At 36.4% G+C, this 19,427-nt stretch overlaps 1 protein-coding gene across 2 annotated transcripts in view; it reads left to right on the top strand.

Annotated features, from left to right (window-relative positions):
- The window catches only part of Rttn (rotatin), a 158,416-nt gene that overhangs the window by 72,480 nt on the left and 66,509 nt on the right, over positions 1-19,427 (top strand). For both annotated transcript variants that reach the window (XR_014996872.2, XM_048419139.3), the window contains exons 27-28: positions 5,689-5,843; positions 13,200-13,419. Coding sequence is in view for 1 of the 2 variants with exons in the window: in XM_048419139.3 (XP_048275096.3) it covers positions 5,689-5,843; positions 13,200-13,419 (375 nt within the window). In the remaining variant the exon portion in view is untranslated. The remainder of the gene's footprint in view (positions 1-5,688; positions 5,844-13,199; positions 13,420-19,427) is intronic.

Below are 19,427 nucleotides of genomic sequence, written 5' to 3'. Positions count from 1 at the left end.
CTTCCATTTTTAAATTTTTTAATTGTTTTTATTAAGCTGTATATTTTTCTCTGCTCCTCCCCCTCTTCCTCTCCCCTCCCCTTCTGTCCTCTCCCATGGTCCCCATGCTCCCAATTTACTCAGGAGATCTTGTGTTTTTCTACTTTCCATGTAGATTAGATTCATGTATGTTTCTCTTAGAATCCTCTTTGTTGTCTAGGTTCTCTGGGATTATGAATTGTAGGCTGGATTTTCTTTGCTTTATATCTAAAAGCCACTTATGAGTGGAAAGATATTTATCTTTCTGGGTCCGGGTTACTTCACTCAGTATGATGTTTTCTAGATCTATCCATTTGCTCACAAATTTCAAGATGTCATTTTTTTTCCTGCTGTGTAGTACTCCATTGTGGAAATGTACCACATCTTCCTTATCTATTCTTTGGTTGAGGGGCATTTAGGTTTCTTCCAGGTTCTGGCTATGACAAACAATGCTGCTATGAACATAGTTGAGCACATGTCCTTGTGGTACAATTGAGCATCCTTTAGGTATATACCCAAAAGTTGTATTGCTGGGTCTTGAGGTAGGTTGTTTTCTAATTTTCTGAGAAATCCCCATACTGATATCCAAAGGCTGTACCAGTTTGCTCTCCCACCAGCAATGCAGGATTGTTCCCTTTACTCCAGCATAACCTCTCCAGCATAAGTTGTCTTCAGTGTTTTTGATCTTGGTCATTCTTACAGGTGTAAGATGGAATCTCAGAGTTATTTTGATTTGCATTTTTCTGATGACTAAGGATATTGAGCATTTCCTTAAATGTCTTTCAGCCATTTTAGATTTCTCTGTTAAAAGGTCTCTGTTTAGTTCTGTACCCCATTTTCTTTATTGAATTATTTGTTCTTTTGATGACCAATTTCTTGAGTTCTTTGTGTATTTTGGAGATAAGTCTTCTGTCCCATGTAGGGTTGGTGAAGATCTTTTCTCATTGTGTAGGCTGCCTTTTTGTCTTGTCAACTGTGTCCTTTGCTTTACAGAAGCTTTTCAGTTTCAGGAGGTCCCATTTGTTAATTGTTTCTCTCAGTGTGTATGCTGTAGTAAGGAAGTTGCTTGTTTTTTTCCGGCCACTCAGCAGCTCAGACCTGAAATAATCACAAAGAAACTATATTATTTAAAATAATGCTTGGCCCATTAGCTCTAGCTTCTTATTGGCTAACACTTATATCTTAATTTAAGCCATTTCTAGTCATCTGTGTATTGCCATGTGGCTGTGGTTTACCAGGTAAAGTTCCCAGTGTCTATCTCTCACAGGACTGCATGCCTTCTGTCTTGACTCTGCCTTCTTCCTCTGAGCATTCAGTTTAGTTTTCCCTGCCTAGCTCTGTTCTACCCAAGCCACTTTTCTTTATTCATTAATGGTAATCACAGCATACAGAGGGGAATCCCACATCACTGTGCTATTTGTGTTATATTTAGGAAGTGGTCTCCTGTTCCAATGCATTCAAATATATTTCCCAATTTTTCTTCTATGAGGTTCAGTGTGGTTAGTTTTATGTTGACATCTTTGATCCATTTGGACTTGAGTTTTGTGCATGGTGATAGATATGGATCTATTTTTATTCTTCTAAATGTTTATATCCAGTTATGCCAGCACCATTTGTTGAATATGCTTTCTTTTTTCCATTTCATAATTTTTGCTTCTTTGTCAAAATCCGGTGTTCGTAGGTGTATGTATTGATGTCAGGGTCTTCGATTCTTTTCCATTATTCTTCCTGTCTGTTTTTATGCCAATACCAGGGTGTTTTCAGTACTGTAGCTCTGTTTTAGAGTTTGAAGTCAGGGATTGTGAGGCCTCTAGAAGTTTCTTTATTGTTCAGTCTTGTTTATGCTATCCTGGTTGTTTTACTTTCCCATATGTAGTTGAGTATTTTTCTTTTGAAGTCTGTGAAGAATTTTGCTGGAATTTTGATGGGCATTGCATTGAATCTGTAGATTGCTTTTGGTAAAATTGCCATTTTTACTTTGTTAATTCTACCTACCCAATAGCGTGGAAGATCTTCCCATTTTCTGGTATCTTCTTCAATTTCTTTCTTTAAACATTTAAAGTTCTTGTCATACAAGTCTTCCACTTGTTTGCTTTGAGTTACTCCAAGATATTTTTATGCTATCTGTGTATTATGAAGCATGATATTTCTCTGACTTCTCAGCTCATTTATCATATGTGTAAAGGAGGACTACTGAAATTTTTGGAATTGATGTTTTATCATGTTGCATTACTGAAAGTGTTTATGAGTTGTAGAAGTTCCTTGGTAGATTTTTTTAGGTTTGCTTATGTAAACTATTATATCATCAGAAAATAGTGATAGTTTGACTTCTTCTTTTCTGATTTGTATCCCCTTGATTTCCTTTTGTTGTCTTACTGCTTTAGCGAGAACCTCAAGTACTATATTAAATAGGTATGGAGAGAGTGGACAACCTTGTCTTGTTCCTAATTTCCGTGGGATTGCTTTGAGTTTCTCTCCTTTTAGTTTGATGGTGACTTGCTCTTAATTGCCTTTATTATGTTTAGGTATGTTCCTTGTATCCCTTCTCTTTCCAAGACTTTTAAATGATTACTTTTCTAATAGCTCCTTCCAGAACTGTGTCAGCAGGGATGATGCTTTTAGTTGAACTATCTCTGTTTCTTTATGTTCTATGGCATAAACATTTGGTGTTTTCAGCAACAAAGTGTTGCTTTTAAGTTTGGAGTGTAAAGAGAAGTATCAAAATGCCAAAAGTCAGTGTTCTATTTCTGTGAAGAGATATCATTACCATGGCAACTCTTATGAAAGAAAACATTCAATTGGGGCTGGCTTACAGTTTCAGAGATTTTGGCCATTATCAGCATGGCAGGGATCATGGTGGGATTCAGGCAGACATCATGGTGCTGAGAGTTTTACGTCCAGATTCACAAGGAGTAGTACAAGAGAGTGATGACTGACTTGAGCTTTTGACACCTCAAAGGCCACTCCTAGTGACACACTTCCTCTGAGAAGGTCACACATACTCCATGAGGCCACACCTCCTAATTTTTCTCAGGTAGTTCCATTCCCTGATGACTAAGTTATCAAATACATATATCTGTGGGGGCATTCTTAATATCGGCATGGCAATCAGTAATTTCTGTTTAATTTTTACTTATACATTAGAATAAATATTTCTTGTTGCACAGACAATTTAGAATCCTATTATAAATAGGTTCTTCACTTTCTCAGTATTTATGGCCATCACTTGACATATTAAGTGTGAGTCACCCTTTGGGCTATGATACATAGAAAATATATTGATTTATTAACATAACCTAAGTGTATGCCCTTATTATTTTATTCATGGGAGAAAAATTGATTTGTCAGCTTTGTTTTAGGTAATTTTAATTGTTTCATGGGTATTTTTTTTTTGTTTAATATAAAATAAAAAGCTTGAAAAAAAGGCACTGCTTACATATAAAGCATAGTGATATAAGTTAGAAGAAGGCTGCCCTCTAGGTCTTTCCCAAAGTTTCTCCTCATATTATTTTTAGACCTAACTATCAGAATGACATATTGTCAACATACTTTGTAATATAAATGATTTTTCTCTTTATTTCTTTTTATTAGATGCAATGCAGACATTTTTAAGTTGAGCTCTTTTAATGAATTTAATAGGAGCAGTAGCTACATTTAGATTTGATCAATTTGTATGTTATTATATGCACTATGTTATGTTATTATGTGCACAGTGCTAAGAATGTGGCATGGGACAATTGTTTATATTCTGTCAATTATGTTATAAATATAATGTATAAATAAATGTTAATTGGCCAGTAGCCAGGCAGGAAGTATAGACAGGACAACTAGACAGGAAGTAGAGCTGGGTCAATGAGAACAGGAGAATTCTGGGAAGGAGCAAGCCCATTCCTCCCCAGTCCTGTCTAGACACCGAAGAAAGAAGATGTGACGTCCCCGCTAAAAAGGTACTGAGCCATGTGGCTAACATACTAGAATAATGGGCTAATATAAGTTAAAGAGTTAATACGAAACCTGAGCTAATGAACCAATCAGTTTATCATTAATATAGACCTCTGTGTGATTTCTTTGGGGGATAAACGGCTGTGGGACCTGTTGGGAGGACAGAAACCAGGCAAGACAGAAAATGACAACAAGAATGGAGTATTAACTAGATTTGGAGTATGATGCCTCTTACTCTGCATTCAAAGGATATACCTTCTTTTTCTATTGTATTTATTTATTTATTGTATTTATTTCTATTGTATTCTATTGTCTATTTGTAAGATAGATGTGAAAATAAATCTTCCAGTTTCTCAGAAAGTTAAATGAAATCTTGTCTTTTCCCTCTTTGACTTAGTCTTTGTAACACCAAAATAGTTAATGTATGTCCAGCTGTGCTGCTGTTTAGCATCTTATAATGTTTTCTGCTCTCAGTATTGTTAGAAATTATCCTCTTAATATCTTCAACTATAGGTTTTCAATTGCTAAACAGGATAAGTTTTACAAATTTGGAAATTTGATTCACTTCTTAACCTATCCTATTGCCAAATACTATAGCACTAATAATCCTCAACATCTCAACAGGGACATATATTGTGGGACTTTTCAGGTCCTACATAGTCTTATGTAGTCATACCCACACACACACACACTCCACCCCTGGATAATATGGAAAATTTAAACTTATTACAATGATTTGTCTTAGTAATTTCTTGACTTACAGTTTTTATATTTTTAAAATTTTGTCTAATTAAAGCATGGTCTATTAATACTGGTCAGGACAATGGGCATGGGCTAGGTACATACTCATGGTTTCCCGAGAATGGCACTGAATTAGACTAGTCAGTTGCTCATAAAATTCAAAACCACAAGGCTACATACTTCCAGCTTTTGTCCAATCAGGGACAAGCACACACCCGGATAAACTTCCTGCCTATATATCTCCCACCTATGTGTGATGAAGCACATCCTGTGCAGTTGGGGCAACAAACCTTGTTTACCAAAATGAAAACATGTGGCTTGTTATCTTACACAAACCACAACCCCATGCTTGCCAGGAAGTAATCTGTCTTGGTCAAGAGGGGCTTACAGGTTAACGTTAGCCCTCACAGTGTGCCATGTTTTTTTTTTTTTTTTCTTTTGGTTTTGTTTCTTTTTTTTTATAGTTTTTATATGAGACATAATCAGAGGTGGGCACACTTCGTTTGCCATTAAGGAAAGCTGTAAATCATTGAGTATCCGTACGCAGAGTTGTAAGTCATGGTTGAGGAACAGTCAGCCATCAAAACAAGCTGTAAAGACAGATGGTGATCAATAAGTAAGGCCAATGTTTGAATAGTGGGTTTTTCATTTAGTATCAGTTTTGTGTGAAACAATTATAATTCGATTTTTATTTCTAGTCACAAAGATAAAGAGGATGGTATGAAGCTAAGTGCTCTTCCCCTCCAGATTTTATTTGGTTTGATTTTATTCTCATTTGTTCCCCTCAATTCTTTGTAATGGATTCACTTTCTTCTTGCTGATATAATGCATTAAGACCATGTTGAATTTAGAATGTCTTTATGAATGCAGTTAAAGCCTAGGTCTGCCAGTTTACTAGTTGGATATTAGCACACCAACAAAAAACTAATAGGAAGCAACACTTAACAATCAGAGAATAAGCGTATTTTAAAATGTTTATGTTTTTAGAATCCAAACCCACTATTAGACCTGCTGGTTCTGACAGAGTCACAAGCACGAGAAGAAGCAGATCATGTCCGGACTGCAGTCAGACAGCAACTCCAGAAAGAACTGATTGCTCTTCTCAATTCCTTGTTGCTGGTTTTCATGACAGTCACGGACAGGTACCATTTGTGTTGTTTGCCATTTGGTGTCATTTATATAAAGCATACTTTTCTTCTATTTCTAAGACTTCTTAGTTCTTTCTTTCTTGACTCTGTGTTCTTTAAATTAAGAGTTATTCATCAGATAGGCTTAATCTGTTTGTGTTTCCGGTAGAGCCTGGTTGTAATTTCTTGATCTTCTTTAATATACTAGACATGTGTGCATATGTGTTGGAGGAAAAATAATGATATTCCTGTGTTCTTACACCATGGTCAACATAGAGGACTTTCGGGTCTTAGAAGTTGCTTTTCTACTTACCAGGAAACAAATAGTTCTTTGCCAGTGAATAACACTTGATTTTGTCTAATTCAGTTTAATATGACACAGTCTACCTGGAAATTCCATCAGTCTCATAGGTTTAAGGCTTAGTCTTAAGAATGTCCTTTTCACTCTCACCTTCTGATACTCTTTGTCAGGTCCAAGTTGTTATGCTTATATTCTGGGAGACCATTTGCTATGTAGAATATTGTCGATCTCTTGTAGGGTTGTTTAGTTAACATGAGTGACTCATAGAATTTGTGGTTATACTTAACCTACATTTGCTGATTTATTAAAAGATTTATGACAAAGCATATGGATGGAAGGATATACAATGAGTACTGGAAGAGTGCGGTGTACAATTCACAGGTCTTCTTTGGGTGCTTCAACCTTCAGGAACAATCCCATGTTCAGCTATTCACAAGCTCTCTAAAACTAGTCCTTTGGATTTTTCTGGAGACTTGATATGTAAGACTGTTAATGATTAGGTAGGAAACCCATCGCAGCAAATATGTTGTAATATTCTCATCCTTTCTGTGAAGTCTTCCTCCCTGTATGGTGTGAGGCTGAAAATGTTAGAAAGAGGACTCTAGTGATCTGCTATCAGACAAGGATAGGTCAGAAAATGTCTTCATTGATTTTGATGCATGGCCTCACTGTGTTGTCTAAGCTGGTCTGCAGCTCCCTGGGCTCAGGCAATCCTCTTTCTTATTTTACCAAACAGCAGTAATTTTTTTTTCTTCCTATGTGTCTTCATGACAAAAGAGAATGGGAAGATTAACATTTCTGTCACTGCCTTGGAGAAGAGACGTACTAGTTTCTTTTACTGTCTCACAGAGGGAATTATGAGCAAGAAATTTTAGCTACAAAACAACAAGAAAAATAATAAAACTAAACTCCTTTCAAACCATGTGTGTACCTTGCATCTCAAGCCGTGTGCCCATCCTACACTTCAGACTGAGCCGTGGGTGCACCTACATTTTTAGGGCACATGTGCACCCTACATCTCAAACTATGTGTGCTCCTTACATTTCAAGGCATGTATATATCCTACATCCCAAGGCATGTATACACACCCATTGTAGTTTTTTACTTAAACTTCTTAGTCTTTCTTAAGTTTCTATATACCTATCAGAGCAATTATACTTATTTTTATGACTATGATTATTTTTATATGGATGATTTGAAATACACATTTATAACTTTGAATTTTAAAAACATTGAAAATTAAGATAAAAGTTAAAATCTATTTAGCCACTTAAATACATATTTGAGTCTTTATGATGGCTTATAGGATAAAGGTGATTGATATCTAAACCTGTCAACCTGACTTTGATCTCTGGTTTCCATGGTGCAAGGAGACAACTGAAGTTATTCTCTGACCAACAAATGTGGTACGTATGTGCTGGTACCCAAGTACATCATACCACACTCCCACTCCAAATACATACCAAATACACTTCACACACAACAGTCCCTCCACATGCGGGCATATACACCCCAAAAACACTGTACATGCAAACATATATACACATACAACACACCACATATTCACCACAACAATCACAATGCAATAGTAAAAAATTAAAGCACACATTTGAGTGATTTTTAATATCTTTGGGATATTATGCAATTTCACTATATTATGTATATATGGCTTTGTGTATTAGTGCTTAAATTCATTACTAATATGTTTCTTTTAATATTGTTTTAAATATGATTATTTGCTCAATGTCCCCTTTAGCTTATTCTAGTTTGTAGAAACAACAGATTTTTGTATGTTGATCTTGGGCCCTATAATTTTGGTGAATATATGTATTAGTTTAAATTTTAAATTTAAATTTTTAAATTTCTACACAACATTATGCCATATTCAAATGGAGATCACTCTTTTTTTTCATACTTAAATAGCATATTTTTTCTGTGTACTTTGGCCGGAAATTCTACTGTGATTCTGAATAGCAGTGGTGAAAGGATGCCTCTTTCCTTATTTTGTTATTTTATGTGAATTTTTTTCTCATTATTTGTAGTTTGTTAATTGTTTTAAATGTTTTACATTTGATTGGACTTTTGTATATTATATACAAATTTTGTGTATTAATACAAATTTGAGATTAATTTTGTTAAAACATACTGTATACACATTTCTAATCTTGTTCAAGGTATTGTACCTATACAACTCACTTAACAACATAATGCTAATTTCTACTACTTGAAAGTTATTATTACCAACTGTTTAAGACAATAAGGATATTCAGGTTAGTAATTAGTCATCTATTATAATCGAACTTGTAGTCACATTAGGTATGTTTCCAAAGTCAAACAAAGATATATTTTAGATAGAGAGGTCATCTTCAAATGCTTCAGAGATTGGCATTTAAGATGTTTTAATAACGTAGACTTTTTTTTTATGACAATGAGGCATGTCTCCTGGCAGTACAATTCTCCTTCAGAGAAGATAGTGATACATTTATTGTCTGTATAAATTGTATACAGTCATTGTACTTATTGTATATAGTTTTCTTATATTAGTTATAGTCTTTTTATTTTGGACAAAAAGAGGAAATGTAGTGATATTTCATTTGGACTTTAATAAATAAAGCTTGCCTGAAGATCAGAGAGTAAAACAACTCCACTAGTCAGCCTTACAGACCAGGCAGTGGTGATACACACCATAATTCCAGCAGCCACACTAGTTTGCCATAGAAACTGTATGGTAGTGGTGCACATCTTTAATCCCAGCCCTAGAGAGGAATATGAAACAGGAGGAGACAGCTCTCAGAGAGAGTCTCATTCTGAGGATTCCTGGAGACAGAATCGCCATTTCAGTCTGAGGTAAACTTAAGAGCCAGTGGCTGTCTGTTTTGTTTTTTTTGACCTTCAGGTTAAACCCCAATATCTGTCTCTGGATTTTGATTAATCGTGCTACAATTACTGATTATAGGACTCTAAAACTGACAAAGTTGACGGTATCACTATCTATTCCACCAAATATATGTCTTCTAAAATCATCATTTTCCGTATCTTCCTCTGGTGAACTGTTAAAGCATTTAGAAGCATAAAGAATTTACACTAAGGCCAAGTTACTTAAATAAATTACTTCCTCACAGGGTCAACCACAAATCAATTTAAAACTACTTAAAATATTCCTATCTTTTTTAACATTCAAACTTCTCCCTGTGTCTCGTGCCTACCACATAACCTCCTCGCTGGGTGGTACCCAGATGACTACCCCAGAGATTAGAAATACAATCTCCCCTGCTTTTTTGCTAGTGAGAACAAAGTTTGCCTTGTGGAATTTTTATTTCACCTTCCTAAAACACAAAACATTGTAGTGCTTATTTCACCTTTAAAATCACTTTCTACACCTTTTTTCCTAGCTGCTTTTTATTGCATAACTAATAACTGTAACACGAAGAAAAAAAGAAATAAAATGAAAAATGAAGTGTTCTCATAGACAATTCTTTTATTAAAGACCCATCCTACACTTAACTGATATTTTCAAATAAGATTTTTTTTTTGTAACAGTTTAGTGTGGTGATATTTGTTTGTGCTTTAACAACTACAACTTGCCTGGAGATCAGAGTGCAGACCTAGCCACACTAGTTAGCTATAGAGACCAGGCAGTGGTGGCACATACCTTTAATCCCAGCACTTGGGAGACAGAGGTAGATGGATCTCTGAGTTCAAGGCCATCCTGGGCTATACAAGATTGAATAAGTCTCAAAGAGAAACAGAGCCAAGTGATTGTGGCTCACATGTTTAACTCAGCACCATGGGGTGGAGATGGAGTGTGATATGGATGGGCTGTGAGAGGAATAGAAGGCAGGAGGAGACAGGAGCTCAGGATTCAGTCTGAGGTTTCTTAGAGACACCTTTCAGCCTGAGGACTTGTAAAGACAGGATGCCCCATTTGGTCTCAGGATTTAATAGAGGTATGTAAGCAGAGACTGCACGTTTGTTTTCCAGCCGCCTAGATATAAATAATTACGCAGAAACTATATTAAATACAACACTGTTTAGCCAATGACTCAGGTGTATTTCTAGCTAGCTCTTATATTTTTAAATTAATCCATTTCTATTATTTCATATTTTAACATGAGGCTTGTGATTTGTTACCTTTTGCTTCATGAGGAGCTACATGGCATCTCCCTGGCTTTGCCCTCTCTCTCTCTCTCTCTCTCTCTCTCTCTCTCTCTCTCATATGTGTGTGTGTGTGTGTGTATAATATATATGTATGTATATCTCTCATATATATATACTCTAGCCTGACTATATTTTGCCCTGCCGTAGGTCAAAGCAGCTTTATTCACTAGTCAATAAAAGCAACACATATACAGGACATCCCACCCACATCAGGGGTAAGAACTGGTAGCTGGCTGTTCTATTTCTCTGATCTTTCAGCTTTCACCCCCTAATATCTGATTCCGGGTTTTTATTATTAAGATCAATTAAATTCATGCAACAGTTTAGTGTAACTGGATGGAGGAGTAAACTCATACTTTATGGTAATGTGCTTCTTGCCAAAAATCCAACATGCACTATTTTGAAACTTACTTATCGATGTCTCTGTAATACTTTTCAATAATTTTAAATAAAGTAACGATCAGTATGCATTTGTGACTATATATCTACTTGCTCCCTTTCTTAATCTGACAAGGCCTTTCCTTGTAACTGACTCCAAAGGTGTATATACAGACATATAGGACTGTGTGGTGTGACTGTACGGTCTTCATTCACATTTGCTCTGCTTCCTTCAACTGTCTTTATTGCTATACTTCTCAGCATAAATGTATCCCAGTGCATTTAAAGAATAAATATATTTTAAAAATTCATTTAGAAAAAGACAAATACATTTAGACAAGATTTCTTGTTGTGGCTATTTGTTAAAAATGAGTAAGAACTTGAGTAAAATGTGCATCAGAATAAAAGCTTAAAAGGAAAGCCATGGAGGTGGGATGACTCAGGAGACAACTCAGCCACAAAGTAATCAATAAAGACAGGAAAGGGAATTTAAAACTAGTAGTTGCTTTCTAAAAGTAGATTTAGTAATCTACCTTTTTATCTTACCGTATCTTTTTCTTTTCAGAGTAAATTCAAAATCTACTCTTTTATCCTATCATATCTATATCTCCCCTTTTTCTTTTCAAAAGAAGAACTTTTAGTCTAATTTTCTTGGTTTAGTTTTTTTTTTCTGAGCAATAATAATGTGTAACCACACACCCTCAAACAATGACAAATATCCATATTCCATTGAATGACCAAAAACCACCCACCCTACCTCTTGGGAATGTAGGTTTTGTATTCTTAAATTTATTACCTGCTGTCTGGGATGACGGTATCTTTACTGGATCCTGAAAGGAAACATTTGGGTTATTTGTCAAGCCCTGGATGAGGTAGCTGTATCTTTTTTTTTTTTTTTTGTCTAGTCTGTGCGTAATGGGAATGTTCAGGGCTTGTCTCAAGTCCTGGCTAAAGTAGTTTGTTAGGCTGGAGCATCTCAGCTAGCCACCTTGAAATTATTCTGAGCAGTTTGTAATCCAAAGCCGGTTTTAAGTGGTGCTATCAGCTGAATGGCATTATTGTGAACCAGATGGAATATTTGTGGGACCCCATCTTCCTGGAGACTTCAGAGATTACTGTAGGAAAATTTATTGTTCTCTGTGGAAAACAAACATTATTCACATCAAAACGGAAAGTTTAAATTTTGATAGACGCATATTCAAAGAAAAGCATCAAAAAGATGAAAGTCAGTATGGGGAAAAGTAGAATTTTTGAAAACAGAGTTTTGATAACCCTAGTCCCTATATTATTATTTTCCTTCTGTCCTATACCAGGTGGCTCTCCTTATGTGAGACAGAAACTCTTGAGTTTTTCTTTTAACATGCTTGGATTTAGAAAAGGAGAGCGCCACAGTCCATTTTTAAAGCCAGCTTTGATTTTTAAGTGGGTCAGGACTATCATTATATTGAGAAGTAAGGAGATGTGGATATTTAGGTAGTGAGATTTTACCCTGCAGAGAATGTTGGTATCATAGGTCAGATTTTTTTTCTCCCCCTTTGGCTTGATGATTCTTTCAGCATAGCTATCTTTTCTCTTTAGGTTTTGAAGATGGGTATTTTCCTGCAAAGACCAGAACAGAACTCTGCCCCAACTCTTATGAGATTTTCTTACAGCTTGTAGGATTGTCACCTCTTTGTATGAGCTGTCATTTTTCTTTATCCAGAAGTTTCTCCTTTTCGAGCCGAATCTTGATTAATTTTGTTGGTATTCTTAACTTTTTTTCTGTGGAAACAAGAGAAAACCTCTTCCCTAGCATAGCACATCTCCTGGTTTCCATTTCTAGGTCAATACATCCTTGAAGTATACCAGCCATGTTAATTCAGACCATTTTTCTATTGTCGGATATCTCTCTGCAGCTGTTGTTCCTTTCTCATTAGCCTTAAGGAAGGAAATTCAGGGTTAATAATGCCATCTGTTTCTGGTGGTATTTATTATCCCTTTCTGTTTATTTAACTTATCCTTTAGAGTAATGTTGAAAAAATTTTAGGCTTCATTTAGTAGTTTGTTATATAAGGTTTTAAATCTAGAATTATATTTCTGAATGTATGCCTTAGCACTTAATTTTATGAATTTGTTCTTTAGTAGAAAATGTTCTATTTATAACAGTTTTGCTTATATGTTTAGATTTTTAGGGAAAAGGTTAATTTTAATTAAATGAAAATACTTTTATGACAGTGAGTTAAGTGTAATATTAATATATGCAAGTTAAATTCACGAAATGCATACTTTTCTAATTTTGAAAATCTAGGGTGGCAGTGATATCTATTTACATATAGATATTATTTTCCACATTCTTGTTACTTTATTTCTCCTGCCTTATCTTTGTTGATACTTTTTCTATGAGTCCTTTGAAAAATCTTATTTTCAGAAGGAATATTTTCTACCATCTTGTCTAATTCATACATTTCTAATGTAGTGCACCATCAGAAACCTCCTCAGCAGCCAAGACAGCACCCTGAGCCCTTACTGTGGTTTTTCTCTTTCTCTATGATTAGGAAATGCTTGGAGCTTTTTTATGTCTTCCAAACTCAGCTGTCTCTGAAGCTGCTCCAGTGCCTCCGAGTCACAGATGCTCCTCATTTCTATGGCTTGCCTGCCCTGGAGCGAACCTTAGGAGGGATGGCTCACCTCACTGCTTTCCCTGGGTGGAGTGCACACTCTCCTCTCTCAAAGCCACTTGAAATTTGTGGAAAGTACTTGTCAGGCCTCCTGGAGGTAAGATAGAATGACAACTCTAATACCTAGATACTGATCATATTTTTTTATTTCCATGTCAGGAACAAATGCAGTGTATATTGTTATATTTAAGATAGATTATAGTACAGTAAATGTGTAACTTATAATGGTAAAAGGCTTTAATGTTTTTAAACAAATGTGAGCTTATATATGCATATTTTCATTTTGAAGAAAAACTAAGAATTATCCTAAGTCTCTTTATGGAAGTGATTTGTTTTTTCACTTATTTCATTTAGCGTGCTAATGTTTTGTTTCCACTTTCTCTGGTTGTTGGGGCAGGATGGGTGGGGTCATGCATGCCACAGCACAGGTGTGACCATCGGAGGACTTACGGCAGTCCTTTCTCTCCTGGCAGGTACCATGTGAGTTGTAAGATTGAACTTGGTTCACCAAGCTTGGTAGCAATCACCTTTACCTTCTAAACCATCTAACCAGTCCTGTTTAAAATGTGTAAATATTGAAATGTAATCTGTAACCAGAAAACACACAAAATTAAACAACTGTCCCAGTGAGTTATTACATAATTAAAACCCACTTGATTGCCCTCAACTCTCCCAAGAGAACCTAGCTGACAATTCTGGCAACATCAATCATGTTCATTTTGGAAACCTTTCCCAAAGGCTTTTGATTCTTGGTACTCTTTCTCTTCTTCTTCTTCATTCTTGATTGTTTTACTATTTAACTCATGTCTGTATACAAAATATTTTTGAATTTTGTGTTGTTTTGTTTTTTTTTTTGTTTATTCAAGTATCCGAAAACACTCTTTCCACTTCCTCCCCTCCTCCCAATACCCTCCCGCTCCCCCCACTCACTCTCCTCCTCCCTCACCATTCCCAAGAGCAGTCAGGGTTTCCTGTCCTGTGGGGAATCCAAGTTCCTCCCCCCTCCCTCCGGGTCCAGGAAGGTGAGCATCCAAACAGGCCAGGATCCCAAAAAGCCAGTCCATGCAGACGAAACAAGACCTAGTGCCATTGTCAATGGCTTCTCAGTCTTCATTTGGACTTCTGGGGCTCAGTCAGCCCCCATGTCAGCCATATTCAGAGAATCCAGTTTGATCTCATGCTCGTTCAGTCCCAGTCCAGCTGGCCTTGGTGAGCTCTCATTCGATCAGTCCCCTTGTATCAGTGGGTGAACGCACCCTTCGCGGTCCTGACTTCCAGTGCTCCAATGTGAGTCTCCATTGTAAGCCTCCGCACTTTCTGTGGATACCCAGGCCTAATCCAGGAGCGCGCTTTCCTGAACCAGGGCCACGAGAATGGACGATTGTCCTAAGGGTTTAAATAGACAAACACAAGAGACCTGCTCGCTTGCCAAAGAGCAAAAAAGCCCTTTATTAAACTCAAGTATTTATACCAGGAGGCAAGAGGGTTCAAAAGGGCATGGCCCCCTCCCATCAGGAGCAGTAGAATAGATTGATACATTCCCAGTGCCTCAGGCTGGCGTGGGAGGCATGTAGGGCCCTCAGCTGTAACCTTGTTTACAGGTGGAATTACCATAACAAAGACAGCCAAGTTCTTTCTAAGCTACCCTCAAGCCAGTGCTAGTGCAGAATCTCCAGGGGCCAGAGGTCAAACAGCCCTGCGAAATGCCAAGGAAGAAAAGGGAAAAAGACCTGGGTACCTACACTCCGTCTCTATCTCCATCCATTGTCGGATGAAGGCCCCCTCTGATTTTGCTTTCCTTGCTCACGATCTCCCTCCCTCTGCTTCTCATTTGAACCTAGGGAGTTAAGTCCAGTGTTCCAATATGTGTCTCTGTCTCTATCTCCATCCATCGCCATATGAAGGTTCTGTGGTGACATGCAAAATATTCGTCAGTATGGTTATGGGTCAAGGCCAGTTCAGGCACCCTCTCCTCTGCTGCCCAGAGTACAATCTGGGGACCTCTCCTTGGGCCTGGCCTCCTGGATATTAGAACTAGGCAACATTACCTGGCAAACTTGGGTGCATGGGGGGTTGGGGGAGTGGAAGTAGGGGAAGATGGTTAGGGAGAGGGGGAGGATTGGGGATGGCTTGGGAGAATGGGAGGGGGGGAGGGAGGAAGGATGGTTCTGGGATCAGGGAAGTTTATATCTCAACTAAGGGAGCCATTTTAGGGTTTGCAAGAGACTTGATTCTGGAGGGGTTCCCAGGCCCAAGGAGAGGTCCCCAGATTGTACTCTGAATTTTTTTAATGTGCAAATGGAACCATTTGTTTGGGTTGGTTTCTTTCAACAATAGCCTTAGGAAATTTATTCATTTGGTTGCTTGTAGGTGGGGTTTGAAATTTTTTGTCATAATTTACATACTATAACAATGAATTACATTTAGTGTTTTGATGTTTGTGTTGCTGTGAACATTATTGCCTTATGGTGAAAATGAAGATGATATATATTTAAAATTTTTTTTCTCATGTATATTGATTTATGAAAATTTAATTTTTTATTTACCTTGTTTCCAGTTTCTAATCAAATTCTTCTTTTAATTCTTCACTTATTGATAGATTTTATTTATGAAATTATTCAGGCCTAGAATGTTCTATTTGGGAAGATTATGTTGAATTGACCTTTTAGTAGATCTATAGTTATGTAATTAGAATATTTTTATGTTTGTATTAGTATATTTTTTCAGAATTAAAAATTTTTATCTAAATTTTCAAAATCATTATTTATTATTCATTTCTTAATTATTGGCTGCATCTATAGTTCCTGCTGTCCAGGTATAAATTATACTTTCTCCATTTTTTTCTTTTTTTAAGATTGATTTATTTACTATGTACACAGTGTTCTGCATACATTATGCCTGCAGGTCAGAAGAGGACACCAGTTCTCATTTTAGATGGTTGTGAGCTACCATGTGGTTGCTGGGGACTGAATTCAGGACCTCTGGAAGAATAGTCAGTGCTCTTAACCTCTGAGCCATCTCTCCAGCCCTCTCCATTTTTTTTCCTACATTATCTCACCAGTGGTAATGTTTGTTAGTGTTATAAAGGAACGAACCATCATCTTCTCTGTTTTTCTCTGTGGTACTGGCAGTCTTGCATGTGTGCACATGCCCAGCTGACGGAAGTCTTAGCAGAATTTTCTGAGATTATTCTGGAATTTGGAAGCCTAAGAGCCTTCATGGAACTGTCAGGGGTGGATTCTCATGTACTTTCACTATTCGAAGTTGGCTATGTACTTCTAAGATTAATGTGTTTTTTTTAAAATATCTATATATATTTTCTTTAATTTTTATGCTTTCAATCCTTTTATTGTTTAGAATTTTATACAGTGATTTTGATCCTGATGCTCAGTCCCCAAACTTCCTCCCCCTCCTTCTCTACCCATCCAACTTTTTGCCCTTCTTTTTTTTTAAACCCATGTGTTAAAAACTTATATCTATGTTAAGAATTTTGATAATCTTATATTTTGAGTGTGATTTCTGGTTTTTTTTTTCATTCTGAATTTTCTGTTAGATTTGGCTGTTCACTCAAAAAAAAAAAAACCTTTTCTGTGCCTGTCTTTTTTGGATAGCAATCACTACATAGAGTTTAAGATTTAACTTACTTTCTCCCTCCCTCCCTCCCTCCCTCCCTCCCTCCCTCCCTCCCTCCCTTCCTCCTTCCCTCCCTCCCTCCCTCCCTCCCTCCCTCCCTCCGTCCATCCCTCTCTCCCTCTCTCCTTCTCTCCCATCCTTCCTTCCTTCCATAAGCCTTCTTTTCCTCATAGCTATGTGTCAAATATTGTTTGCTGGTCTATGACCATTTACCTATAGAAGCTTACATATGCCACAATTATTTAATACATATCTATTAAGTACATAATCTTTGTTTTACATGTCTTTGTTGGCTTATGCTACTTGTCTTTCGACCATTTCTACTCCTCAGTGGCTATTTGAATGCTTAGCCCAGTGATTGTTATCTGCAGTTTTATTTTCCCTACAGCTATCTTCTATTTTTAAAGAAAGACTTGAAAGTGCTAAAATAATCTCAGAAGTACTATAAAATTCAGTGCAAATTTTACTGTAGCCTCCTTAAGAAAATACAGTGTTTCTTAAATACACATGCCAAAAGGATATATTAGAATCTTTCACTTTAATTACTCCATGCTATGAGGTGTTTGCTATCAGAAATATATAATTTTGCACAAGTATATTAGCTAAAAAATTGGTTATAATAATTTTTTAAATTTAGTTTCACTCATGGATTTAAAATATAATTTAATCTACAAGTACCTAAATTACAGTGTTAATTATAATGTAATTTATACTTAAAGCCTATGTAATTTTTATGGTATATTTCTAATTTTATTTATTTTTTAAAATTATGTTTATGCATGTTTGAATGTGTGTAGGAGCCCAGAGAAGGTGACAGAACCTCTGAAACTGGAGGTATTGGAGCTGCCTGATGTGGTTGCTGGAAGTTGGCCACTGAGATACTTCTTCAGCACTACTGTGCCTCTCTTTAAGACAAATTATTTATTTATATATTTACAGATCAGAGATATGTGAGGAATTACAGTGTGAAGAGCAGCTAAATGTTCTCTTTATATTTGAAACAGTCAGATGTACTTTTGTTTTTAAGATAATGTAAGAAAGATTGCTGATCATAGCTCTCCTTCAATTCTAGAATTCAAAATTAGCTATTCATGATATTGAAGAATAAAGTATTTAATTTTAAGTAACACATCCAATCAGAAGACAATAGCTTCCTTCTCAGTTATCTTGATACAATATATATTAGCTAAGTTTATTAACCACAGAATAGATAAAAATATCCTCATTTTCTAATGTTTCATAGTTATGAAAGTTTTGATTAATAAGTGCTGGTTTGGAATAAAAAGATGCTTATTTTATGCTTCATTGAAAATAAGGAGAAAAATGTGTATGTCTTTATATTCACTGATAAGAACTTAATGTCAAGAAGTCACTTTTATTAGAAATTATAGCTGAGTTACATTTATTCTCAGACTTTTTGCTTAGTTACTTAGGTGAATGGGTCTCATCATCGTGTACTGTCTAAACTCTTATGATTAAGGAGAAGGTGAAGCTTTTATGAGTAGATATAGCAACAATCATTGTTGGTCCCACTGATCTGATTAACGGTTCCTCTGTTACTGAAGACGATTCCTTCTTGAAAGAGCCACCCTCCCATTGTCAAGTCTCCTTGTTTCTATAGAGTAGATCTGATATTTGCCTTTTGCTAATTTCTAATATTTGCTTATTTCTAATGTATATTATACATGTGATTTCTGTTGCTGCATGAGTTGAAGAAACAAATTTAAAAAACAAACAAACAAACAACAAACATGCAAGGACCCCGAGAGGTGAGGTGGAAAGGTCTGTGCAGGGTTTTCCCTTGAAGAGAGCAGTGAGGCCTTAGCTAGCATGTATAGTTGGATTGGCTCCAAAATTTACAGCAGAATTTTCCTTCAAATGTGTGGGGCCTAAACACAGCATCTAAAAATACTGAGCATGAAATATTTAAAAATACTTTTGTCTTACTGAGTTTTTAAACTTTAAGTCAGTAATCTAGAGAGTTACTTTTTTGCAATCACTTCATAGTGAGTTACCAACTTCTGTAGGAGGAAGGGGCTTGCTTGTTTGTCCCGGCCGCCCAGATCCGAAATAATCACACAGAAACCATACTATTTAAATCACTGCTTGACCCATTAGCTCTGACTTCTTATTGGCTAACTTTTACATCTTAACTTAACCTGTTTCTATTAGTTTGTGCATCACCATGAGGTTGAGGCCTACCTGCAAAGTTTTAGCACGTCTATCTCCAGTGGCGGTGGGCTTCATGGCTTCTCTCTCTTATGCCTTCTTCCAGCATTCAGTTCTGTGTTGCCCACCCACCTAAGTTCTGTCCTATCAGCAGGCCAAGGCAGTTTCTTTATTCATTAATGGCAATCACAGTACACAAAGGGGACTCCCACATCAGGCTTCTGTTTGGGAAACAATGCAGAATCCATACAGAAATGCTCTGAAACAATTGCCACATATTTGAGAGAGTTTTCTAAGTTAAAC

Source organism: Myodes glareolus, chromosome 13, assembly GCF_982192425.1.
Source record: "Myodes glareolus chromosome 13, mMyoGla1.1, whole genome shotgun sequence".
In the NCBI taxonomy this organism is placed as follows: Eukaryota; Metazoa; Chordata; class Mammalia; order Rodentia; family Cricetidae; genus Myodes; species Myodes glareolus.
This window is presented reverse-complemented; position numbering and strand designations above follow the sequence as displayed.